Below are 26783 nucleotides of genomic sequence, written 5' to 3'. Positions count from 1 at the left end.
ACATAACATATAGCGGCGGTGGTCACAATTCTGATCTTAGTTCAGCCTGGTGGAGAGAATAATGTTCAGAAAAGGGTGGCACCAATACAATACATCTAACCATGATCTCGGTGTTAGAGATCTCAATATTGTTCACCTACAATCCCACAGTGGCGATCAGCAATTCCATGGGTATGCAAGGAAGGGCCACAAGAGACAAACCCTGGCACATCCCTTCCTGACCACCCACTCACCATCTGCCTAAGTTCATAAAATCAGCATTTCTGTCAGATGACTATCTAGCCTCTGCTTAAAGACATTTTCTTTTGTTAAGTTTGTGTGATTTACAGGTGAATTGGGAAACAATTTTTTCGAGGGGCAGAATCTACATGTTAAATCTGATGCCACATAGAGGGGGTAGGAAGATAGGAAAGACTGAATCATTTGGCAAAGAAGGAGAAGTGTAGGTTTTGCCTAATTCCATAAGGATATAGCTGGAAGAAAAGAGCCTCTTGTGGCGCAGAGTGGTAAGGCAGCAGACATGCAGTCTGAAAACTCTGCCCATGAGGCTGGGAGTTCGATCCCAACAGCCGGCTCAAGGTTGACTCAGCCTTCCATCCTTCCGAGGTCGGTAAAATGAGTACCCACCTTGCTGGGGGGTAAACGGTAATGACTGGGGAAGGCACTGGCAAACCACCCCGTATTGAGTCTGCCATGAAAACGCTGGAGGGCGTCACCCCAAGGGTCAGACATGACCGGTGCTTGCACAGGGGATACCTTGACCTTTATAGCTGGAAGAAGGAGCTCTCCTATTGAGTTCCATCTTGAATGGCAGCCATTTCCGCCCATTCCTCCAAAGTAATGGGAAACTTTTTATAACCGTAACTTAGCTGTATTGTCTAAGAATTATCATATCGCTATATTTGGATGTGTGACACAGTTTACTAATGTAGCAGAATTAATCTTTGCTATATATTCCCACTGTCATGTAGGGCAGGGGTAGTCAACCTGTGGTCCTCCAGATGTTCATGGACTACAATTCCCATGAGCCCCTGCCAGCATTTGCTGGCAGGGGCTCATGGGAACTGTAGTCCATGGACATCTGGAGGACCACAGGTTGACTACCCCTGATGTAGGGAGTTCTTAGTCTGAGGAAGAGGGCTTGCACTCGAAAGCTCACGCCTTGAATAAATCTTTGTTGGTCCTAAAGGTGCTAGGGGCCTCAAACTTTTCATTGACACTTTTGTGGGGGCTTGGTTTTCATGCAGGGAACTACGGTGAAAGCGGGATGGAAGCCTTCAAAGACATGTCGGCCAAGGAAGGCATCTGCATCGCCCACTCCTACAAGATCTACAGCAACGCCGGGGAACAGAGCTTTGACAAGCTGCTGGAGAAACTACGGAGTCATCTTCCCAAGGCGAGGGTGGTGGCCTGCTTTTGCGAGGGAATGACCGTTCGAGGACTGCTCATGGCGATGAGACGCTTGGGGCTGGCCGGGGAGTTCCTGCTGCTAGGCAGGTAGGTAAATCTTACGATTATTATAGCCTTTCCCCTATGGATCTAATGCAAGATGGGGATAAAACGCCCTCTGTTTAGCTCTGCTGTTTGAGTGAGAAATGGCTTTTAATAACGGGGATGTTTGAAGCATGGGGGGAATAATACAGCCTGACGCGGCCAAGCGGAATTGCGAGCGGAAGCAGATTTCTGTATTCATCACTGGTCCAAATGGATCTTCCTCTCGATCCATCTGGACCAGGCTGCTCGCCCAGGACTAATCTTGTTGAGACACTGTGCTAAGACCCTGAGACAAGGTTGGATCTGACTACATTCCCACCCGATTCCTGTTACCGCCCAGTTGTCTTGGTGACCTTCCATGGAAAAACTGGTTGGGTCCAACCCACTGAATGAGTTGACAGAATGGATTTCTTCCCCTGCTTCCTTCTCCACACACACCCGTTTGTTTTTCTCAAAAAGGATAAAAGAGTTGGAGGGGCAGAGGTGGGCAAAACAACGAACCTTCCCTCTCATGAAAGCTCTGTCCCAACGGAGGAATAACACACACAAAAGTGGTGATTTCCGCCAATTCCCACCTCCTGTGTTAGGTTTCTGCTCTCCTCCTGAGAGTCTCCTGATCCTCAAAAGTAGCTTTAGGAGCCAGGAGGAAAAAAGAAGGACCAACTCAGGCACCTGTTAGCCTTGGAGCCTGTCATCTTGTCTGTTGGCGGAAGAGGGAGGAAGAACCCTTATAGTCTCCTGAAGAGGCCACGTTGAGGATGGTGAAGCTTATGCCTTGGGGAGGTTTACACAGAATAATTAAATTCAATAAAACAATGATCCATCAGTAAAACCAGATTGAAACCTGCACAAAACCATCTTTTAACACAGTTGCAGCCATCCTGGATTTCTGAGGTCAGTTATAGCTTATTTGAAGGAGGACAGAGGGAAAACACAGGTCAGGCGGGGCAGGAGGGAAGCCAAACTGTGCATGGACTATAATTCCCATGAGCCCCTGCCAGCACATGCTGGAAGGGGCTCATGGGAATTGTAGTCCATGGACAGACTGTATATATCTAACTGGCCTCAACCACAGGCCTAGGGGAAGAGTTGTCTCTTACAGGCCCTGGGGGACTCAGAGAGAAAACAAAAAGATCTGTAGAATAACACTGCACTCAAGAGGAGAATTGGGAGAGAGGGCCGCCTCCCCCTCTTGCTGAGCAAAAATGGTGGCAAGATCTAAGGTAGTCAACCTGTGGTCCTCCAGATGTCCATGGACTACAATTCCCAGGAGCCCCTGCCAGTGTTTGCTGGCAGGGGTTCATGGGAATTGTAGTCCATGGACATCTGGAGGACCGCAGGTTGACTACCCCTAATCTAGCCCACAATCTTTTTCTATTTCCCACCCCCCACCTCATGTTGTGTTTGTGGATCTCCCGAGGATCAAGCTTGAGGTCCAAGTTTGAGGTCCAAGGCTGGATTTCAGCAGATATGTAATTGACCGGTACACGGCTGGATCCCACCTGCTGGATCCAGTCAGTTTAAACCTGAAACTGACCAATAGCACGTCAAGGCAAGAAGATCCATTGTATGCCCTGTGTATCTGTGTTGGGGTTTTCGGGGTGGGTGGGTAGGGTTGGTTCAGATTTGACTTCTCTTGTACCATGCTAAGGGGCTGATTAAAGAGCTGACTGAATTCCCAGTGTCCTGGCTTTCCTTGAACCCATGGGCTTAACACCCTGTAAAGTTGGTGGAAGCTGAACTTTATGAAGTATTTCTTTGATCTCGGTTACCTGGGTTATACCTTCTGGGACTGAAAAGTTATGCATAAAACAGGTCTGCCTTGTTGCGGCGATGGCAAATGGAAAAAGGTGTTTTGGAGAGAGGGGGGTAATGTCAGATTTTCACTGATTTAGACTGTATTCCATAGAATAGTCCCTTTTTTCTGTTTAGCAATGTGTGTGATAAAGAGTAACATAGAAAATGAAAAAAATCCTTCCTTCCTTCCTTCCTTCCTTCCTTCCTTCCTTCCTTCCTTCCTTCCTTCCTTCCTCCCTCCCTTCGTTTCTGTTCTCTGTCTCCTTTCTCCCTCCCTCCCTCCCTTCGTTTCTGTTCTCTGTCTCCTCCCTCCCTCCCTTCGTTTCTGTTCTCTGTCTCCTTTCTCCCTCCCTCCCTCCCTCCCTCCGTTTCTGTTCTCTGTCTCCTTCCTTCCTTCCTTCCTTCCTTCCTTCCTTCCTTCCTTCCTTCCTTCCTTCCTTCCTTCCTTCCTTCCTTCCTTCCTTTCTTCTTTCCTTCCTTCCTTCCTTCCTTCCTTCGTTTCTGTTCTCTGTCCCCTTCCTCCCTCCCTCCCTTCATTTCTGTTCTCTGTCTCCTCCCTCCCTCCCTTCGTTTCTGTTCTCTGTCTCCTTTCTCCCTCCCTCCCTCCCTTCGTTTCTGTTCTCTGTCTCCTCCCTCCCTCCCTTCGTTTCTGTTCTCTGTCTCCTTTCTCCCTCCCTCCCTCCCTCCCTCCGTTTCTGTTCTCTGTCTCCTTCCTTCCTTCCTTCCTTCCTTCCTTCCTTCCTTCCTTCCTTCCTTCCTTCCTTCCTTCGTTTCTGTTCCCTCTCATCTTCTTTCCTTCCTTTTTTGGGGGTTCTTACATATGTTTGCATGGCGGTGCCCATCTCCCTAGATTCCCGCACAAGGATAACTGATTAACCCCAGGCGCATTTGCCGTCTATGAAGACAGGTAGTCTGTCTCTCCCGTCTCTGCTTGGAGGGCGGGTCTTCGTCCTGTCCCACAACCACCTCATAGCCCCTTCCGTATACAGTAGCTCAGAATATTACGTCGTCGTGTTAAGTAATGGTGGGAAGCAAGACGGGGAAGTGCCCTGCTCCCCAAGCCCTGCAGTGTGATTAAGCCACCTGCATCGGGAGCCACGTTGTCAGGCAGCTGTGCATTCCGATGCTGTTTGGCGTAGGCATTTGGCTTTTCCTGAAAACAACCGAAGAGAAGTAAAATTGCTCTGCTGCCTTAAGTGACACGTCCGGCTGTGGCAGGCTGTGCTGAAGGGAGGGAAAGGGACCGGAGAAACAGGGAGAGCAGCCAAAATCTGCAACTGTGGATGTAGTGCTGAGTCACATCATGGGACTGGGAGAAAGGGAAAAAACACCTCTGTGCATCTGAACATGGACCCAGCACCTGTGCATGTGCAAAGTGTGCATGTGCAGAGATTTGTCACTGTGTTGTTATTTATTTATCATGTGGTGTGTGTCGTGTAGCCAGGAGGATTGTCTGGCAGCCAGGCAAGGGACGTTTGGAGGTAGTTTGACATTGCCTGTCTCTGCATCCTGACCGTTCGTGTTGCTTGGAGGAACTCCATCCAAATCCTTGGAGGTCTCCCATCCAAATATTAGCCAGGGTCAGCCCTGCTAAGCTCTGGCGGGATCAGGCTTCCCTGGGCTATCCAGAAACAATTCTGCACACCATTGATAATGCACTTTAGAAGTAGATTTTCCTGTTCCGCACAGGACAATCCAGCTGCCAAAGCACATTCAAAGGGCATTATCCTATGTGTGCGGAATGGGCCCAGGTCAGGGTATTATCATTGTGACTAGAATGTTCAAAGAAACTAGTTACAAGGATGGAGCCTATGAAGCCTTCTCCCCTTTCTTGGAGTACAGCGTATGCACATTGGGTGGGGCCACTCTCCTGCTGCCCATTTGGCCTTTCCATGTGTCACGTGTATAGGGTTGCTAGAATTTGGGATTATGTGTACAAAAATGCAGTTTTCTCCAGTTTGCTGTCCAATGTTGCCCTTCTTGGACTTCTTCCTGGCCACCAGCACGTCTTCAGTGACATGAAGGTGTGAAAGTTTCACTTTAAAGGAAGCCTAGAAGTTGAGAGCCAGCATGGTGCAGTAATTTAAGAGCAGTGGACTCTGTTCTGATTCGCCGCTCCTCCACGTGCAGCCAGCTGGTTGACCTTGGGCTAGTCACAGTCCTGTTAAAGCTGTTCTCATAGAGCAGTCCAATCAGAGCTCTCTCGGCCCCATCTTTCTCACAGGGCATGTCCGTTGTGGAGGGCGGAAGGTAAAGGTGTCTGTAAGCTGTTTTGAGACTCCTTCGGGTAGTGAAAAGCGGAATGTTAAAAAAACCAGCTCAGTCTCTTCTTCCTTATTCGCAGACATGCTATTTGGAGGAGAACTATTAAATATTAATTTCCTTAATGTGTTCTGTAATTTGAGTGCTTCGAACTATGTATCAGATTTGAAGACCCGGGAAAAATTTGGTCATTACCATCTAATGGAATGGTGGTTGAAGATGTCTAGAGGAGTGTAGAAGGAAAACAGAGGGATGACGCATGTGTGGCAGAGCATGCTGCCCCCTGAAATCTGGTACCTGAGGCCACCCCTTTGCCTTTGTAGAGGCATTGTGGTGTAGTGGTTAAAGGGCAGTGGCTTCAAATCTGGAGAACCCAGTTTGATTCCCCACTTCTTCTCCACATGCTGCCAGCTGGGTGACCTTGGGCTGGTCACAGCTCTCACAGAGCTCTCTCGGCACCACCTACCTCCCAGGGTGTCATTGTGGGGAGAGGAAGGGAAGGAGATTGTCAGCTGCTTTGAGACTCCTTCGGGTAGTATTAAGCAGGGTACAAAAAACAGCTCTTTTTCATAGAATCATAGACTTGGAAGGGACCTCAAGGGTCATCTAGTCCAGCCCCTTGCAGAATGCGGGAGATTCACAACTACTTGCCCACGCAAAGTGACCCCAATTCCATGTCCAGATGTTGCCCCCACCCAATACCCTCAGAATCCCTGGTCAGTCTAATTTGGAGGAAATTTGCCTTCTGACCCCAAAGTGGTGATTGGCATTTCCCTGGGCAGGCAAGAAAGGGCCACAAGAGCCGAGCTCAAACACCCTCCCTTCTGCCCATCCTCTTACAATCTGCCTGAGTTCACGACTTGCCTAAGTTCTTCTCATCTTATTATAAGGTTGGCCTCAAATGGAGCTTCCCCTTCTTTCATGCTGTTTTGGAGATTGAGCTGGAATATTTCCAGCCCCAGATGACAGTAGCCACGGATGGGATTGTCTGTTCTGCAGGAATTACAGAAGGCTGCACACAGAATCTGGGAACTTCTCCATCTACAGCCTAGATTTTTCCATATTTAAATAGGGCACGTTGGAATATTTGCTGGAAGAAACAAAATTCCTTCAATGTCGTGTGTGGATGTGAAAAGAACCGTCACCTCCCCCTTCCCAGCCCATGCATGTTTCAAAGAGAGAGAAAGAGGGCTTGGGGGATACAAATCTATCCTGAAGAAGAAGAAAGACTATATATAAACAAAATGCCCCTCTGCCATGCTAGGAGGGTTGATAGATAGATAGATAGATAGATAGATAGATAGATAGATAGATAGATAGATAGATAGATAGATAGATAGATAGATAGATAGATAGATAGATAGATAGATAGATAGATAGATAGATAGATAGATAGATAGATAGATAGATAGATAGATAGATAGATAGATAAGCCTGCATCAACACGAGAGGATTTTAAACTTGTGCAGGATTAAACCGTGCCACGTTGTCCGCATCCGTTTCTTACTGCTCTGCCTGTTTCGGGTCGTATTCTGTGAAGATGCAAGATAGCCGCCGTTGAAGTGACAACCCCGCTCAAGGGCTTGCTCAGTGCGCTGAAAGCATTTTAAACGCTCAGAAAACGTTTATCCCCGATGCCTCCACGGGATTGGATCCCATCCTGCCCGAAAAGGTGAGTGCTCTGAGTTTCAGCTATAAAATACATTATCTGTTTGTTTAAGCTTACAATGATTTTGCTGAACCGATCAGCGTGGACTCAGCTCAGCTCATGAGTCCTGTCTCTTTCCGGGTCACCAAACTGGAATCAATATTACAGGTGACACTGACTAGATGCCAGGAAATACATATATACATACACATACACATACACTAGCTTCAAAGCCAGTTGCTAAGTACGGGCCTTGAAAGGGCTCCCTCCCCTGGGCCCCGGCCAGGTGGCTTAAGGTGGCTTTGGGCTGCAGCTTGAAGCCGGATCAAGTGGGGCGAGCGGGGACTGGCCAGCTCATTAGCAGGCCTAGGATAGAACTCGTTAGCATGCCCAGCCTAGCAGGCCAAGAGGCCGTCATTTAGCAAGCCTTCATTAGTAAGCCCAAAACAACCCTTTGCCCAGGGCCCGCTTACCTGTTGCTGGATCCAGGCACTGAGGCGTGCCTGAGAGCAAAGAGGCTAGAGTTCAGGGACGGAGGGCGGGAGCTGCAGGGGCAGGGCCAATCAGGGTGCAGCCAGCCTGATTGGCCCTATTCCAACTTGGACAGCCGGACACGTCCCACCCCCCAGGCTGTTTCACAAATATATAGAGGAACCATGGATAACGATATACATATACGTATATTTCCTGAAACCGTTTGTTGTATCTTGTGGACATATTGTGGAAGGAAGAAGAAGAAGAAGAAGAAGAAGAAGAAGAAGAAGAAGAAGAAGAAGAAGAAGAAGAAGAAGAAGAAGAAGAAGAAGAAGAAGAAGAAGAAGAAGAAGAAGAAGAAGAAGATGATGATGATGATGATGATGATGATGATGATGCTATCCATTCAGTTGTGTCCGACCCTTGGTGATTCCATTAAGAAAGTCTTGTCCATGCTCCCCTGTCTCAGACTGCTTCTCTTAGTTGGTTCATGGTCATCCCTGTACGAGCTTTGATCATGTCGAGCCAGAGGATCCTTTGGCGACCACGTTTCCTTTTGCTGCTGACCATGCTGAGCATTAATGATTTTTCTAACAAGTTTGATTGCATGATGTGTCCAAAGTAAGTGAGCTTTAGCTGTAATATCTTGTCTTGTTGGTAACTTGGGCTGTCCATGGTATTCGCAGCATTCGTCCCCAACACCATAATTCGAAAGCATCTCTTCTCCTCCTGTCTTCCTTCTTCAGGGTCCAGCTTTTGCATCCATAGCTTGTTATGGGGAAGACAATGGCGTTGTCTAGAAGGAAGAGGGAGTGCTAATTGTGCCCAACGCAGTGATTTTTATTCCTTGTTAGCCGGGCTAATTACACCAGCCTGGAATTCAGATCTTATCAGTCACTGAGATGTTTCTCAGTTCATTTCATATGCCTCATTTCCAGAGCGTCGAAAAAGCCATCTGAATCTTTGGGATTGTGCTTGCCAATTTTGGCTGTGGCCCCAAGTTTCCGGAGATTTCACAAGCTGCAGAAGGCAATTCTAATATATCACCCTCACTCCTTTTCCTATCAAGGGGAAAAGTGTAAGCAGGACGATGCTTGGGTGGTTGGACGATCCGGTGGGTGGGGCAAAGGGTTGCTGGCTCGTCTTCCGCTCCCAGCATGGTGGGTTTTCTCTAGCCTACCTCTATGGAGAGAAAGAAGGATCCTGCCTTTATTTCAAGAGGCTTTAGATGGGGATTAGACTTGCATCCCAGGCTCAACTTTGTCCTTCACGAACCATTCAGAGCCTGGGGGGAGTTCCAACAGAGCTCATCTAAGGGGAAATGTCAGCTCTATTTATAGGGATAAATAGGTTGTTATGGCTGGGGATGGGAATAGCTAGAAAGGGGTCTGGTGAGCAAGGAGGGGAAGGAGACTCTTGGGGCCTAACTTTTTCACATTGCTGTTGTTCTTCACTAATATTCTTCTCCTGAGCAGAGTTATGCCTTTGCAAGGTTTTTGAGTTCGATGCCCTGTCAGGACTCCCTAGATCAGTGGTTCTCCACCTTCCTAATGCCACAACCCTTTAAGACAGTTCCTCATGTTGTGGTGACCCCCAACCATAAAATTATGCAAGGGTTCTTTCACAGAAATTAAACCGAAACTGACCAATAGCGCGAAGATCCATTGTTCATGATTGTATATAAATTGGGGTTTTTTTTTCTGGAGGTTTTCAGTTCAGTTCTGCCTCTTGTCCCACCATGCCTATCTTGGTCTTTTCTGCTGCTCCAGACAGACAAATGTTCTATTTCGATCTACCATGCAAGGCTGGGATGGCACCCCCTTGGCCAAGCTGCTTACCCTGCTGCGACCGCTGTGAAAGGGTAGTTCAACCCCCAAAGGGGTACTGCCCTCCAGTTTGAGAACCACTGCCCTAGAAGGAATGACGGGATGGGTCACTATCATTTCCTTCTGTGGGCTAAGATGTCATCCTTTTCCTCATCTCTGATCCTATTTATTATGATGATTATATTATCAATCAAAGAATCCTAGAGAGGGAAGGGGCCATGCAGGCCATCTAGTCCAACCCCCTGCTCAAGGCAGGATCAGCCTAAAGCATCCAGGATAAGGATCTGTCCAGCCACTGCTTGAAGACTGCCAGTGAGGGGAACCTCACCACCTCCTTAGGCAGCCCATTCCACAGCTGAACTGGATTCCTAGAATCCTAGAGTGGGAAGGGGACATAAAGGCCATCTAGTCCCACCCCCTGCTCAGTGCAGGATCAGCCTAAAGCATCCAGGATAAGGATCTGTCCAGCCACTGCTTGAATACTACCAGTGAGGGGAACCTCACAACCTACTTAGGCAGCCCATTCCACTGCTGAACTACTCTGACTGTGAAATTCCGCCCCCCCCCCCCGATATCTAGCTGGTATTGTTCTCCACATAGTTTAAACTCTTTATTGCATGTCTTCTACTGCTAACAGGAACAGCTCCCTGCCTTCCTCCAAGTGACAACCTTTCAAATTCTTAAAGACAGCAGTCCTGTCCCCTCTCCACCTCCTCTTCTCCAAGCTGAATATTCCCAAGTCCCTCAGCCTTTCCTCATAGGGCTTCATGCCCAGGCCTCGGATCATCCTCGTCACTCTCCTCTGCCCCCTCTCCATTTTGTCCACGTCCTTCTTGAAGTGAGGCCTCCAGAACTGCACACAGGACTCCGGGTGGGGTCTGACGAATGTGGTACACAGCAAGACTATGGCATCTTGTGGTTTCCATGTGATGGCTCTATCGATACAACCCCAGATGGCATTTGCTTTTGTGGGACTCAGGGGAGATTAGAGTAAAAGTAAAAACAAATGATACAAGAATAAAGGTTCAAAATAAACACAGTAAGTTACACATATCTAAACAGAATCTAAACTAGTTGCTCGCTCTTCTGTCATGGCAGATACAAAGAGAAAAATCCCGTGTAACTGAAATCAATGTGATCAGTTATGAAATAAAGTCTAATATGATCGTCAGTTTATATAATTTGCTTGAAGAGACTTATTAGAATCATAGAATCATAGAGTTGGAAGGGGCCATACAGGCCATCTAGTCCAACCCCCTGCTCAACGCAGGATCAGCCCAAAGCATCCTAAAGCATCCAAGAAAAGTGTGTATCCAACCTTTGCTTGAAGACTGCCAGTGAGGGGGAGCTCACCACCTCCTTAGACAGCCTATTCCACTGCTGAACTACTCTGACGGTAAAAAATGTTTTCCTGATATCTAGCCTATATCGTTGTACTTGCAGTTTAAACCCATTACTGTGCGTCCTTCCCTCTGCAGCCAACGGAAACAGCATCCTGCCCTCCTCCAAGTGACAACCTTTCAAATACTTAAAGAGGGCTATCATGTCCCCTCTCAACCTCCTTTTCTCCAGGCTGAACATTCCCAAGTCCCTCAACCTATCTTCATAGGGCTTGGTCCCTTGGCCCCAGATCATCTTCGTCGCTCTCCTCTGTACCCTTTCAATTTTATCTACATCCTTCTTGAAGTGAGGCCTCCAGAACTGCACACAGTACTCCAGGTGTGGTCTGGCCAGTGCCGTATACAATGGGACTATGACATCTTGTGATTTTGATGTGATGCCTCTGTTGATACAGCCCAAAATGGCATTCGCCTTTTTTACCGCTGCATCACACTGCCTGCTCATGTTTAGTTTACAATCCACAAGTACCCCAAGGTCTCGTTCACACACAGTGTTACCTAGAAGCGTATCCCCATCCAGTAGGCATGCTTTTGATTTTTCTGACCCAGATGCAGAACTTTACACTTATCTTTATTAAAGAGCCAGTTTGGTGTAGTGGTTAGGAGTACGGACTTCTAATCTGGCATGCCAGGTTTGATTCTGCGCTCCCCCACATGCAACCAGCTGGGTGACCTTGGGCTTGCCACGGCGCTGATAAAACTGTTCTGACCAGGCAGTGATATCAGGGCTCTCTCAGCCTCACCCACCCAACCCACAGGGTGTCTGTTGTGGGGAGAGGAATGGGAAGGCGACTGTAAGCCGCTTTGAGCCTCCTTCAGGTAGGGAAAAGTGGCATATAAGAACCAACTCTTCTTCTTCTTCTTCTAAATTGCATCTTGTTCTCATTTGCCCATTTTTCCATTGTGTTCAGATCTCGTTGAACTCTGTCTCTATCTTCCGGAGTATTTGCCAGTCCTTCCAATTTGGTGTCGTCTGCAAACTTGATGAGTAGTCCTTCCACCCCCTCATCTAGATCACAAAGAAAAACCAAGACCTTGTTGCCTGAAGAATCTTTACTTTGAATAGAAATGAAATTGCAGGAAAAACCTTTCTTTTTTTAATGAACTGCAGGTGTTTCGACCAACTGACCTTCCTCGGTGCAATTATTATTCAGCCCAGTCAAAACGTTTGTGTGAAATAACCACAACAACGTCAGATTTGCTGCATCCCAAAGAAACAGGGACCCGCGTGAATGTTATCTTCTACAATAGTTTCATTTCTATTAACAGCAAAATTCTCCAAGCAACAGTCTTGGATTACACTGTGACTAAGACTCTTCAAGCAAATGATAGAAATGGAACTTGAACATATTAGAATGTGTTACATAATTGATCATACTGATTTTGGTCATTACATGGGTTCTTTCTCTTTGTGTATGCCGTTCAAACCAAATACCCTACCGTCGACAGCTCAGATTTGGGGGAAACATGGAGATTTTGGGGATGGAGCCAAAGAGGGCAGGGTTTGGGGAAGGACTTCAGTGGGGTAGAATGTCCTGCAGGCCACCTTCAATATGGTCATTTTCTCCAGGGGAACTGATCTCGGTTGCTTGGAAATGAGTTGTAATTCTGGGGGATGCCCAGGTGCCACCTGGAAGCTGCCATCCGTCCCAGTTAAAAAAGTCCCAGGCAGTAGGTGGTGTGAAAGACCTTGGAGAGCCACTGCCAGTCTGAATAGACAATACTGAGCTAGGTGGACCAAGGGTTGGATTTAGTATAAGGTAGCTTCCTTTGTCTTCCTTTGTCTGGAAGAACTGAGGTCCCTGTCCGAATTATCAGCTTTCCGCAGGGCCTGTAAGACGTAGCTCTTCCACCAGGCGTATGGTTGAGGCTAGGGCAGACCCCCGGTGTTTCCACTAGGACCCCTTCCCAAGGTCTACTAGACCTGCACCTACTTACTCCTAGGAGGACTCTACCTCTATCTGAAAAAGGTGGGATGGGATTGTTTATGAGTAGTATGTTGGCCACTTGCTTGTCTTACACTGGCAGTCTTCAAGCAAAGGTTGGATACATACTTTTGTTGGATGCTTTAGGATGCTTAGGGCTGATACTGCGTTGAGCAGGGGGTTGGACTAGATGGCCTGTATGGCCCCTTCCAACTCTATGATTCTATGGTTCTATTATTGTAAATTGGGTTTTTAGGATGGTTTTATTATATTTTAATGTTTTATTCTGTGAACCGTCATGGACTCTTAGGAAACGCAGCGGTATATAAATCGAATGAATGAATGAATGAATGAATGAATAGATGTGCCTCCATAGAGACATTTTGACCAAGGATAAATGACAAGAGACCAGCGTCTGTGTCAAAATGTTTGGGATTTGTGCAATAGTACGCGATACATGTTGACGCTTTAAAGTTTTACATGTGCACATGTGTTGAAATTAAATATTTGCAAGTTCAAGTTCCTGGCTTGTGCATACAGGAAGGGTAACTTTGTTCCCACTTTGGTCGTTTCATCCCCCCAGTGTTTAGTCAAAGCGGCAAACCCTGATCGTATGCATGGCTACTCAGAATTGAGACCTGCAATGTACATAATTTACTCACAGGCACGACTGCACCAAACTGAACAAATTTCTCCTCTGTCTAGCTACAACAGGTCCCTGTCCGAATTATCAGCTTTCCGCAGGGCCTGTAAGACGTAGCTCTTCCACCAGGCATATGGTTGAGGCCAGGGCAGACCCCCGGTGTTTCCACTAGGACCCCTTCAGCTGCCTAAAAAGGGTTGCCAGATTCTTCCAGGCAACCAGTGGGAGAAGGGAGGGTTTACCAGGAGCGGCATGTGAGACTAACATTGCGGCTTTTCAGTGTATTTAGCCTTTCTAAAACTAAGTACACCTATTTTCATATATTATACTATGTCTAAATTTTAATTGTAAAGGACTATAACACCCGGTCACACGTTTATATTCATTTAACCTTCCTGGTCCCTTGGCTCAGATTATAACGTACCACGCCGATTGCCGCTGAGATATTTCCTTGCCGGTTTGTTTTTTCAAGATGAGTATTTTTGTAAGTCTCTTGTGAGCTGCCTAAAAACAATGCAAAGCTGAAAAAATATGAACGAACGAATAGCCAGGCTAGAGATGAGATTAGCATGGAGACTTTTCGACCGACTGTTCTCTTTATCTTTCTCCTCACTTCCCCTTCTGCGGCCTGATGAGTTTTTAAGCTCCAAGTGGCGCGTGGAGGGTGTTTCGCCTGCCCTGGGGTTTTCTTCACAGGGAAATCCTGCTGCAAACAATGGCGACGGCCCATCAGTCGTGCGAACGACACATGCATTCAGCCCCAATTTCAAATACCACCGCATAAAGTAACTAAATAGGCGTGCAGTCACAGATCCCAACAAGCTGTGCAGAAGAACAGACTGGGAGGAAGGAAGGAATGGGGGGGGGGGGGGTGCCAAGAACCTTAGTATGGTGTTGTAGTTAAGAGCGATAGAGTTTGATCTGGAGAACTGGGTGTGAAGAAAAAGAAGAGAAGAAGAGTTGGTTTTTATACCATGCTTTTCATTGCTCGAAGAGCCTCTTGTGGCGCAGAGTGGTAAGGAAGCAGAAATGTTGTCTGAAAGCTCTGCCCATGAGGCTGGGAGTTCGATCCCAGCAGCCGGCTCAAGGTTGACTCAGCCTTCCCTCCTTCCGAGGTTGGTAAAATGAGTGCCCAGCTTGCTGGGGGGGTAAACGGTAATGACTGGGGAAGGCACTGGCAAACCACCCCGTATTGAGTCTGCCATGAAAACGCTGGAGGGCGTCACCCCAAGGGTCAGACATGACCCGGTGCTTGCACAGGGGATACCTTTACCTTTACCTTTTTCCTGAATGGGTGAGAAAGAGGGGGGCCTTTTTGGTGGCAGCCCCGCCTTTATGGAAGGGAGGTAAGCCTGGCCCCTTGGTTTGCAGGAGGCAGCTGAATGGCATTTGGTTATTACGGCTGTAAATTGTGATTTGCCAGAAATTGCTGGAAGGGGGGGATTACCATTATTTTTCATCCACATATGCAGAATTATATAATTATATAATTATATGACCCGGTGCTTGCACAGGGGATACCTTTACCTTTTTTCATTGCTCGAAGGAGTCTCAAAGCGGCTGCCAATCGCTTTCCTCTCCCCACAACAGATGCTCTGTGTGGTAGGCAAGGCTGAGAGAGCCCTGATATTATTGAAGAAGAAGAGTTCGTTCTTATATGCTGCTTTTCTCTACCTGAAGGAGTCTCAAAGCAGCTGCCAATTGCCTTGCTTCCTCTCCCCACAACAGACACCCTGGAAGGTAGATAGGGCTGAGAGAGCTCTGACAGGATCTGCTCTGTGAGATCAGCACTATTGTTACTGTGACTAGCCCAAAGTCAGCCAGCTGGCTGCATGTGGAAGAGCGGGGAATCAGTTTGCCAGATTGGAAGCCACCACTACGCTGGCTCTCCCAATTCCTCCTCCGTGCTGTCTCCTTATTCCTCCTCCACTTGCAACCAGCTGGGTGACCTTGAGTTAGTCACAGTTCTCTTAGAGCTCTCTCAGCCCTGCCTACCTCACAGGGTGTCTGTAGGGGGAAGAGGAAAGGGAAGGCGATTGCAAGCTGCTTTAAGACTCCTTTGGGTAGTGAAAGGGTGGGTATAATCAACCAGCTCTTCTTCTTTTTCTTCCATTGGCAGCCAGCTCTGTGGGATGGGATGAACAGGGGGGAAGCTCTGGACTGAGTGGCAGGTGTCTGTTACTGTACAATGAGAGGCAGGATAAGTGAAGCTGATGTGTGTTTAGGATGCTGATCCTGCGTAGACCAGGGGGTTGGACTAGATGGCCTGTATGGCCCCTTCCCACTCTACGATTCTATGATTCTATGATTCTATGACTCTATGTGTGTTGGAGGGGAAATGTAATATCAGTTTCTACGCATTTCCACCCTCTACTGCAGCCTATCTGAATATCTTTACTATTGAGAAACCCCTGAAAAATTCTCCAGGCTTCAAGAAACCCCAGAATTGGTGTGATTGGTTGGGAAGCAGAGCTGTGGACACCCAGGGCCCGTTCTCATCCCCTCTGGCCCATCATTGGCTATTTGGCCGGGGGGGGGGGGGTTGACATGACTATAGAAGAAGAAGAGTTGGTTCTTATATGCCGCTTTTCCCTACCCGAAGGAGTCTCAAAGCGGCTTACATTCGCCTTCCCTTTCCTCTCCCCACAACAGACACCCTGTGAGGTGGGTGAGGCTGAGAGAGCCCTGATATCACTGCTCAGTCAGAACAGCTTGATCAGTGCCGTGGCAAGCCCAAGGTCACCCAGCTGGCTGCATGTGGGGGAGTGCAGAATCGAACCTGGCATGCCAGATTAGAAGTCCACACTCCTAACCACTACACCAAACTGGCTCTCTATAGGTGGTCCTATGACCCGATAAACGTTTAACAAAATTTTAAAATATATAAAAAATACTGTCTCTGTATTTTATCTTCATGCATTAGTAAGGCGGAGAGGAGGGAAAGGGACTGGAGCAAATGGAAGAACCTGTAATCTGTTAGCTGCTATTTGCCTGTGTCCCCCCCCCCCCCCCCACAAACACACAAATATCCTTTCTGGTACCCTGTGGAGGAAAATGAGGGGAGGGAAAATGGTATCATGCTTTCCAGCTTATTTGTGTCAAAAAGGGTCAAGCGACAGCAAATAGAAATACGAAATATTCATTTTATAGTGTGCACATCTCAAATTAAAAGCATTAGGGGTCGGCATACCAGACTGTATAACTTACAAACCTTCCTGGTGTATATATGTCCAAGGAAAAACGTTAAACCATAGGACGTATCCATCCAGCAGGAATGTTTGTAAATTGTACAGTCTGATGTTTGGTCCCCTAATGTTTTTAATTTTAGTTGTGCATGCTGTATACTACAGATTTTATTTTTTATTGGTTGAAGGTTGACCTTTTGGCCCCAAATTGGAAGATTCTGAGTTGACTCTGCTTCCCTTCCTGTGTTGTTTGTCACGGTATAAGTCTGCATTTTTCATGACACAGAGACATGAAGGAATGTCGCAGCATTGTGCAACACTCTTAGAAAACTCCTTTTTAATTAAAAAAATTAAATGTTATTATGCACATATAATATTCACATATAATAGTGGCTTGCTGCCACATTTTGGCTGGCCAGGAGCGGCTGCTTAGAAATTTAACTATAAATAAATAATAAAGAAATAAACAAAAACCACACGAGAAAAACACAACAGAACAAAATCATCCAATAACAGAGATAGCAATAAACCATCGTAAAACGGTATTGTTCCGGCTGGGAAAGAAGCACGTGAAAGAAGAAGAAGAAGAAGAAGAAGAAGAAGAAGAAGAAGAAGAAGAAGAAGAAGAAGAAGAAGAAGAAGAAGAAGAAGAAGAAGAAGAAGAAGAAGAAGAAGAAGAAGAAGAAGAAGAAGGCGACTACCATCTGATGAAAGAAATTCTTAAATGCCATAGCTTCTGGAAATTCCATCAGATACCATTCCAGATTATCATCAATTCATCTTTTCTTTTTTCTCCCTGTGAATTAATCCAAATTTATTTGTATGTTTCTTAAGGGCTGCTCTATACAGTCTCTCTAAGGAGACCCCTATACTGTTCTTCCTGCATTGGCTAATCTAGCTGCAACTAAAAGATCATTAGTCAGCATTTTTAATGTTTACATTAGGAGTTTTCATTAAGATATAGGTCAAGCGTGGCCAATTCAGCAGTAGGAGTCTTCCTGAACTCTATGGCTTTTACTATAGAGATTGAGGAGAATCCTAGAGCACCACATGATGGGGTGACGTGAAGTGTAACTGTATGGCATTGGTTGGTCAGGGTTTGTTCCCCCATGCCTCCATCGCTGTAGGAACTGGGGTTGGTAACCCTTCCAACTGCATATGCAAAAGGCTCTGTGCCATACAAAACACAACCACCCAGGGGTCCTACAGCACCAGTTTACTTTGGAAACAAAGGCACTTCAATTTGTAATGCCCAAATCCGAGAAGAAATCAAGACACCGAGAATTTTGGAAGCACCCTCCAGAAGCACAGTGCAGATGAGAAAACATTTATTTATCTATCTATTTATTATATTTGTATTCTGCCCTCCCTTGTGGCTCATAGAATCATAGAATCATAGAGTTGGAAGGGCCATACAGGCCATCTAGTCGAACCCCCTGCTCAATGCAGGATCAGCCCTAAGCATCCTAAAGCATCCAAGAAAAGTGTGTATCCAGCCTTTGCTTGAAAACTGCCAGTGAGAGGGAGCTCACCACCTCCTTAGGCAGCCTATTCCACTGCTGAACTACTCTGACTGTGAAAATTGTTTTCCTGATATCTAGCCTATATCGTTGTACTTGAAGTTTAAACCCATTACTGCGCGTCCTTTCCTCTGCAGCCAATGGGAACAGCATCCTGCCCTCCTCCAAGTGACAACCTTTCAAATACTTAAAGAGGGCTATCATGTCCCCTCTCAACCTCCTTTTCTCCAGGCTGAACATTCCCAAGTCCCTCAACCTATCTTCATATTGGTGATCAGCAATTCCCTGGGGATGCAAGGAAGGGCCACAAGAGACAAACCCTGGCACATCCCTTCCTGCCCACCCACTCACCATCTGCCTACGTTCATAAAATCAGCATTTCTGTCAGATGACTATCAAACCTCTGCTGGAAAAGCTTCCAAAGAAGGTGAACCCACCACCTCCCAAGGAAGCCTGTTCCACTGAGGAACTGCTGTAACTGCGAGGAACTTCTTCCGGGTGTTTAGCCGAAAATTCTTCTGAATTAATTTCAACCCATTGGTTTTGGTCTGACTCCTTGGGGCAACAGAAAACAACTCTGCTCCATTTTCTCAATGACAGCCCTTCAAGAATGCTTAGGGCTGATCCTGCGTTGAGCAGGGGGTTGGACTAGATGGCCTGTATGGCCCCTTCCAACTCTATGATTCTGTGATTCTATGATTCTAAGTATTTGAAGATGGTTATCATATGACCTCTTAGTCATCTGCTCTCCAAGCTAAGCAGATTCCTTCAGGCAGTGAAAAGCAGGGTATAAAATCCAACTCCATCTTCTGCTTGGCTCAGTGGGGAAACCACCATGTTCTTGGGCCAGAGAGCACCTCTGAGACTCTTTCCGGTATGGAGGAAGCCACAATCCTGATCTGAATTGGGCCACTGTGTGTAAGGCAATGACTGTAAACTGGATGCGGGAACCTAAATCTACCCCGTTAACTGTACAGTGTGTGCATTTTTAGGGATCCTTAGTAGAAAGTCTTAGAGCGTATCTAACAGTGTTTGCCAAAAAGGCAGGGCTGTCCATGAGAAAGCCCATATTTTTCTCAAACCTCTAAAAAAAATGGTGTTTTTCTTTTAGAAAAAAACACAATTTTTTCCCCCAAGAGTAACTTTTTAAAAAAGTTACATAATGGAGATTTACATCGTCATTTTACAAGCTTCGTTGCTTGTGAAAGGAGGCAGGATCAAAGTCGGGGATACTCCTAATCTGCAAAAATGGAGATATGATTAATTTCCCAGCGACTGGTGGGAAGTGGCAAAGTCGCACACAAGCAGACACGTTTCTCCCTCCGCCTGACTGACGGATCGTTTGTGGCGACGCTGTTGTGCCTCCAGAGGTTAAAGCTGAAGGTGAAAGATAACGTGGGTGAAATACAAAAAAAGCCCCTCTGTCCTCTTGCAGGAGCCGCGAGAAAGCCATGTAAATCTTGGCAGGAGGAACAACTTTTCAGGAAGCTGACGGGGGAGGAGAAGCAGGAGCCCAAACAATGGGGAACAAATTATGTTCTTTTGCTCTTTATCCTTTAATTGGGCGGGAAACGGTGATAACCAAAAAGGTTAATTCAATCGTATTTTGAGCTTCGGGAACGGTAAGAAGTAGAAAACAGGCAGAAGAACGTAGAAAGAGCCCTGATGGATCAGACCAGTGGTCCATCTAGTCCAGCAGCTTATCTCACGCAGTGGCCAACCAGTTCCTTTGGATGGCCTACAGTATGGCATAGAGACTGAGGCCTTCTTCTGATTGGGCCAAGGGACCAAGCCCTATGAAGATAGGTTGAGGGACTTGGGAATGTTCAGCCTGGAGAAAAGGAGGTTGAGAGGGGACATGATAGCCCTCTTTAAGTATTTGAAAGGTTGTCACTTGGAGGAGGGCAGGATGCTGTTTCTGTTGGCTGCAGAGGAGAGGACACGCAGTGATGGGTTTAAACTTCAAGTACAACGATATAGGCTAGATATCAGGAAAAAATTGTTCACAGTCAGAGTAGTTCAGCAGTGGAATAGGCTGCCTAAGGAGGTGGTGAGCTCCCCCTCACTGGCAGTCTTCAAGCAAAGGTTGGATACACACTTTTCTTGGATGCTTTAGGATGCTTTAGGATGCGTTGAGCAGGGGGTTGGACTAGATGGCCTGTATGGCCCCTTCCAACTCTATGATTCTATGATTCTATGATTCTATGATATTGTCTCCTGGCTCTGGGATTCAGAGGTTTAGTGGTGGTTCCCCTCAGTCACCAGGGTTAGTAACCCTGCATGGACTACAATTCCCATGAGCCCCAGCCAGTATGCATTCATGAGAATGGTAGGCCATGGACATCTGGAGAACCACAGTTCGACTACCCTGGCTGGTAACCATTGATATATGTCTAATCCCCTTTGAAAACTGTTTACTCCTATGGCCATCACCACATCCGCTGGCTGAAAATTCCACATTTGAATCACTCTCTGTGTAAAGTTATATCTTTTGTCCATCATGACCCTACTGCCCATCAGCTTCTCAGAGTATTTTAATTCCATTGCTGGAATTAAATATATAGAGACTCACATTGTCTTGTTTTGTACTACCCCTTTCCAACCAAGGGCAATAATAATACAATCCTAAGCACACTTGTACTTTTCTAAGTTTGTTGAAGTCAGTGGCTTAGAAAGGTGTACCTCTGTTTATGACGATGTAATTCATCACCTTCTGCATCCAGCATAATTCTAAAAAATAGGAAAAGCCCTGCTGGATCAGACCAGTGGTCCATCTAGTGCAGCATCCCGTCTCCCACAGTGGCCAACCAGTTCTTCTGGACGGCCAACAGCAGAACATGGAGGCTAAGACCTTCCCCTGATGTAAGCCGCCCAGAGCTGCAAAGAAATGGGTGGTACAGAAATATTAATTAATTAATTAATAATATCAGAAGAGCCCTGCTGGGTCAGAGCAGTGGTCCATCTAATCCAGCATCTTATCTCACACAGTGGCCAACCAGTTCCTCTGTTGGGCCAACAGCAGAACATGGAAGCTAAGACCTTCCCCTGATAAGAACATCAGAAGAGCCCTGCTGGGTCAGAGCAGTGGTCCATCTAGTCTAACCTACTGTCTCCCACAGTGGCCAACCAGTTCCTCTGGAGGGCCAACAGCAAAACATGGAGGCTAAGACCTTCCCATGATAAAAACATCAGAAGAGTCCTGTTTGATCAGAGCAGTGGCTTCTTCTTTCATGCAGTGGTCTATCAGTTTCATCTGAAAATGCACAATCAGGGCTTGGAGACAAAGCTTTCCCCTGATGCTGCCTCCCAGCACTTGAGATTCTAAAGGTGCCCCCAAGCTCAGAAAGGTTGGGGACTCTCGAATCAGAGGGATTCCTCACTTTGTCATTGGGTTTCCCCATTAAAAATTAACTATATAAACCCACCTTTATCTCAATGGTGAATCTCAATGCGGCTAATTCTTAATGGGTTTGTTACCCATTTTAATCTGTTTGTTATGTGTTCAAAATTTAAATTAATCTTACATCCAACCCTGAGCCGGCTTGCCGGGTGTTCTAAAAATCAGATAGATGGATGGATGGACGGACGGACACGGACACGGACACGGACACGGACACGGACACGGACACGGACACGGACACGGACACGGACACGGACGGAGGGAGAGAGGGAGGGAAAAGTAGATGATAGATAGATGGATGGATGGATGGATGGATGGATGGATGGATGGATGGATGGATGGAAGGACGGACGGACGGACGGACGGAGGGAGGGAGGGAGGGAGGGAGGGAGGGAGGGAGGGAGGGATAGACAGACGGACCGACGGACAGAGGGAGGGAGGGAGGGAAAGATAGATAGATAGATAGATAGATAGATAGATAGATAGATAGATAGATAGATAGATAGATGGACGGACGGACGGACGGACGGACGGACGGACGGACGGACGGACGGACGGACGGACACGGACACGGACACGGACACGGACACGGACACGGACACGGACACGGACACGGACACGGACACGGACATGGACACGGATGGACACGGACGGAGGAAGAGAGGGAGGGAAAGGTAGATGATAGATGGATGGATGGATGGATGGATGGATGGATGGATGGATGGATGGATGGATGGATGGATGGATGGATGGATGGATGGAAGGACAGACGAACGAAGGGAGGGAGGGAGGGAGGGATAGACAGACGGACCGATGGACAGAGGGAGGGAGGGAGGGAGGGAAAGGTAGATAGATAGATAGATAGATAGATAGATAGATAGATAGATAGATAGATAGATAGATAGATAGATAGATAGATAGATAGATGGACGGACGGACGGACGGACGGACGGACGGACGGACGGACGGACGGACGGACGGACGGACGGACGGACGGACGGAGGGATGGACAGACAGACCGACGGACAGAGGGAGGGAGGGAAAGGTAGATAGATAGATAGATAGATAGATAGATAGATAGATAGATAGATAGATAGATAGATAGATAGATAGATAGATAGATAGATAGATAGATAGATAGATAGATAGATAGATAGATAGATAGATAGATAGATAGATAGATAGATAGATAGATAGATAGATAGATAGATAGATAGATAGATGGGAGGGAGGGAGGGAGGGAGGGAGGGAGGGATAGACAGACGGACCGACGGACAGAGGGAGGGAGGGAAAGGTAGATAGATAGATAGATAGATAGATAGATAGATAGATAGATAGATAGATAGATAGATAGATAGATAGATAGATAGATAGATAGATAGATAGATAGATAGATAGATAGATAGATAGATAGATAGATAGATAGATAGATAGATAGATAGATAGATAGATAGATAGATAGATAGATAGATAGATAGATGGGAGGGAGGGAGGGAGGGAGGGAGGGAGGGAGGGAGGGAGGGATAGACAGACGGACCGACGGACAGAGGGAGGGAGGGAAAGGTAGATAGATAGATAGATAGATAGATAGATAGATAGATAGATAGATAGATAGATAGATGGACGGACGGACGGACGGACGGACGGACGGACGGACGGACGGACGGACGGACGGACGGACGGACGGACGGAGGGAGGGAGGGAGGGATAGACAGACGGACCGACAGACGGAGGGAGGGAGGGAAAGGTAGGTAGGTAGGTAGGTAGGTAGGTAGGTAGATAGATAGATAGATAGATAGATAGATAGATAGATAGATAGATAGATAGATAGATAGATAGATAGATAGATAGATAGATAGATAGATAATTTATTTAATTTATATACCATCCTCCCATACGGCGATGTATACATTATAATCTAGATTGGCCTTTGGGATGTAAAGCCCGGCTCATGCCCTCGAAGCCACGATGCCCTGTGTCTGTGACTTCCCCCAGCTATATCTCGGCATTACTTATTACTTGAAGAAGAGCTTCATGAAAACTGACAGGGAAAATCACAGCCCATTCGGCCTAACCACTGGCAGGGGGAAATTGCTGCCGCAATCACCGGAACAAGCTGGTGATTAGGCATCTCGCCCAAGACGCTGGCCCTAGAAATCCGCCTCCGTGCAATCAGTGTTGCTTGTACTCACAAAAGATTTGTTGTGTGAGCCTGTCCCAAGAGAGATGGTTCCCTCTACAGTCCTGCATTTCTTTGGGCATCTATTATGCCAGCTTTTCCCTTAGACCCATAATAACCACTAGCCCAGTGAAACTTTCAGTAGCTTGTCTGCCCTCAGCTTGGTGTACTGGTTAGGAGTGTGGATTTCTCATCTGGTGAGCCGGGTTTGATTCCCCGCTCCTCCTCCACATGCAGCCAGCTGGGCGACCTTGGGCTTGTCACAGTCCTGTTAGAGCTGTTCTGATTGAGCAGTAATATCAGGGCTCTCTCAGCCTCCCCTCCCTCACAGGGTGTCTGTTGTGGGGAGAGGAAGGGAAGGCAAGTGTAAGCCGCTTTGAGCCTCCTTCGGGTAGAGAAAAGAGGCATATAAGAACCAATTCTTCTTCTTCTTCAGTAATATCAGGGCTCTCTCAGCCTCACCCACCCCACAGGGTGCCTGTTGTGGGGAGAGGAATGGGAAGGTGACTGTAAGCCTCTTTGAGCCTCCTTCGGGTAGAGAAAAGAGGCATATAAGAACCAATTCTTCTTCTTTTTCAGTGATATCAGGGCTCTCTCAGCCTCACCTCCCTCACAGGGTGTCTGTTGTGGGGAGAGGAAAGGGAAGGCGATTGTAAGCTACCTGGAGACTTCTTCAGGCAGTGAAAAGCAGGGTATAAAACCCAACTCTTTTTCTTCTTCATATATATATCATGACGAGCTGTGTTAGTCTCCCTGAAGCAGTATTCTTAAATTAGAAATATTGGGCAATTTTATATTATTAAGATCTCAGAGACTATATGAAGTTTTCTCAGTCAGGGTTTTGTGAAACCCCGGGGTTTCTTGACAGCTCTGGAAGGATTTTCTGAGTAGGTGGGAGTTAATTTTTAAAAATATATATTTAATTTCCTGAACATTTATCAGGTTACAAGACCATATATGGTCATGTTAAGCCCTCCTTCAAGAATGGCCAATGAAAAGCCTGGAGGGGTAGGAAGGGGAGGAGCCCCAGGTGGGCGTGTCCACAGCTCTGCTTCCCAACCATATTTTGCAGGTTCGCACCACTTCTGGGGTTTCTCGAAGCCTGAAGAATGTTTCAAGGGCTTCTCAATGCTATAAAGCAGGGGTAGTCAAATTGCGGCCCTCCAGATGTCCGTGGACTACAATTCCCAGGAGCCCCTGCCAGCAAATGCTGGCAGGGGCTTCTGGGAATTGTAGTCCACGGACATCTGGAGGGCCGCAGTTTGACTACCCCTGCTATAAAGGTTGAGAAAGGCTGGATGGTTTCTTAAGGTGGTTGTGCTGGAGAAGGGAAGGGAAGGCTAATCGTAGGGGGAACGGCTTTTAAAAACTTGAAGGGCACAGATAAGAATTGTCAAAGCAATGGGATTTCCTGTGGTTATGTATGAATGTGAAAGCTGGACCCTGGGAAGCTGAAGAGGAGTACTGAAAAGACCATTGGTCTGCAAGAAGGACAAATCGATCTGTTCTGGATCTAATTAACCCCAACTGCTTTCTTGAGGCAATGATCTGTAAACAAAAACCCTCCTACTTTGGTCACATAATGCGCGCAAAGGATGGATCAGGACAGAATGATAATGCTTGGCAAGAAACAGTTTAGCCTGGAGAGAAGGCGACTAAGAGGTGGTGCGAGAACCATCTTCAAATACTTGAAGGGCTGTCCTAGAGAAGATGGAGCAGAGTTTTTTCCTGCTGCCCCAGAGGGTTGGACCAGAACCAATGGGACAGATGTTCTAAGAACTGGAGTATGGGAGAGCTAGGCACCGTCTGAACCTTTCTGCTCTGGGAATTTCTGGCTGCGCTTCTGCTGCTAGCACCAGTCCCTCCCGAGTGTATTAATCTATTCAGTCTGGCAACCAGAACGGCCAATGAATGGGGTTGAGTACTCAGCTTTAAGTCCCGGGGTGGTGCTCATGGCAGCCACGTGGCAGTTGAATTCCGGCACATCTCTGACTTTTTGACGCAGGAGATGTGTTAGCCGTTCCCCAGATTAACGATTTGTCTTCTGGAAATGCACGGTCCTGCTGAAATAGATTTACGACCTTTAGGTTTTGTTAAAAAATAGGACAGACAGGTAGATTGTATGGATTTTGCCATCACGAGTTGCTGCCGTTCTCATTGATTTCCTCTAGGAATGTACAAGGTCTGAACTTTTGAGAGCTGCTGTGTTGGCTAGACACTAGTCCAGGGGAGAAGAAAGGGAAGGCGACTGTAAGCCGCTTTGAGCCTCCTTCGGGTAGGGAAAAGTGACATATAAGAACCAACTCTTCTTCTTCAGTAATCTCAGGGCTCTCTCGGCTTCACCTCCCTCACAGGGTGTCTGTTGTGGGGAGAGGAAAGGGAAGGTGACTGTAAGCCGCTTTGAGCCTCCTTTGGGTAGGGAAAAGCGGCATATAAGAACCAACTCTTTTTCTTCTTCTTCTTCTTCTTCTTCTTCTTCTTCTTCTTCTTCTTCTTCTTCTTCTTCTTCTTCTTCTTCTTCTTCATAAATCAGTGGGAGAGCTCATGTCAGGCTGTAGAGCAGGGGTGGGCAAACTGTGACCCTCCAGATGTCCATGGACTACAATTCCCATGAGCCCCTGCCAGCAAATGCTGGCAGGGGCTCATGGGAATTGTAGTCCATGGACATCTGGAGGGTCACAGTTTGCCCACCCTTGCTGTAGAGTGGCTAGCTCTCTATTGAGACATTCCAGGAGATTTTGGGGGTGAAGTCTGGGGAGGTTGAGGTCTGGGGACCTTCAGCAAGGTATAATGCCATGTAATGCCTGCCATCTGAAGCAGCCATTTTCTCTAGGGCAGAGGTGGCTAAACTGTGGCTCTCCAGATGCTCATGGACTACAATTCCCATGAGCCCCTGCCAATTAACCATGCTGACTTCTCCTGGATGCTTTGGGTTGATCCTGCTTTGAGCAGAGGGGTTGGACTAGATGGCCTTAGGGTCCATTACAACTCTATGGTTCTGATTCAGTGGTATCCACCCAGTCGTACACT

The 26783-nt window shown here is 47.0% G+C and overlaps 1 protein-coding gene across 5 annotated transcripts in view; it reads left to right on the top strand.

Moving 5' to 3' along the window:
• The window catches only part of GRM5 (glutamate metabotropic receptor 5), a 287732-nt gene that overhangs the window by 120787 nt on the left and 140162 nt on the right, over window positions 1-26783 (top strand). For all 5 annotated transcript variants that reach the window (XR_013231702.1, XM_077341416.1, XM_077341418.1 and 2 more), the window contains exon 3: window positions 1248-1497. Coding sequence is in view for 4 of the 5 variants with exons in the window: in XM_077341416.1 (XP_077197531.1) it covers window positions 1248-1497 (250 nt within the window). In the remaining variant the exon portion in view is untranslated. The remainder of the gene's footprint in view (window positions 1-1247; window positions 1498-26783) is intronic.

This window comes from Paroedura picta, chromosome 6 (genome assembly GCF_049243985.1).
Source record: "Paroedura picta isolate Pp20150507F chromosome 6, Ppicta_v3.0, whole genome shotgun sequence".
Lineage (NCBI taxonomy): Eukaryota > Metazoa > Chordata > Lepidosauria > Squamata > Gekkonidae > Paroedura > Paroedura picta.
Note: the sequence above shows the minus strand (reverse complement) of the source record. Positions and strands in the feature narration are given on the sequence as shown.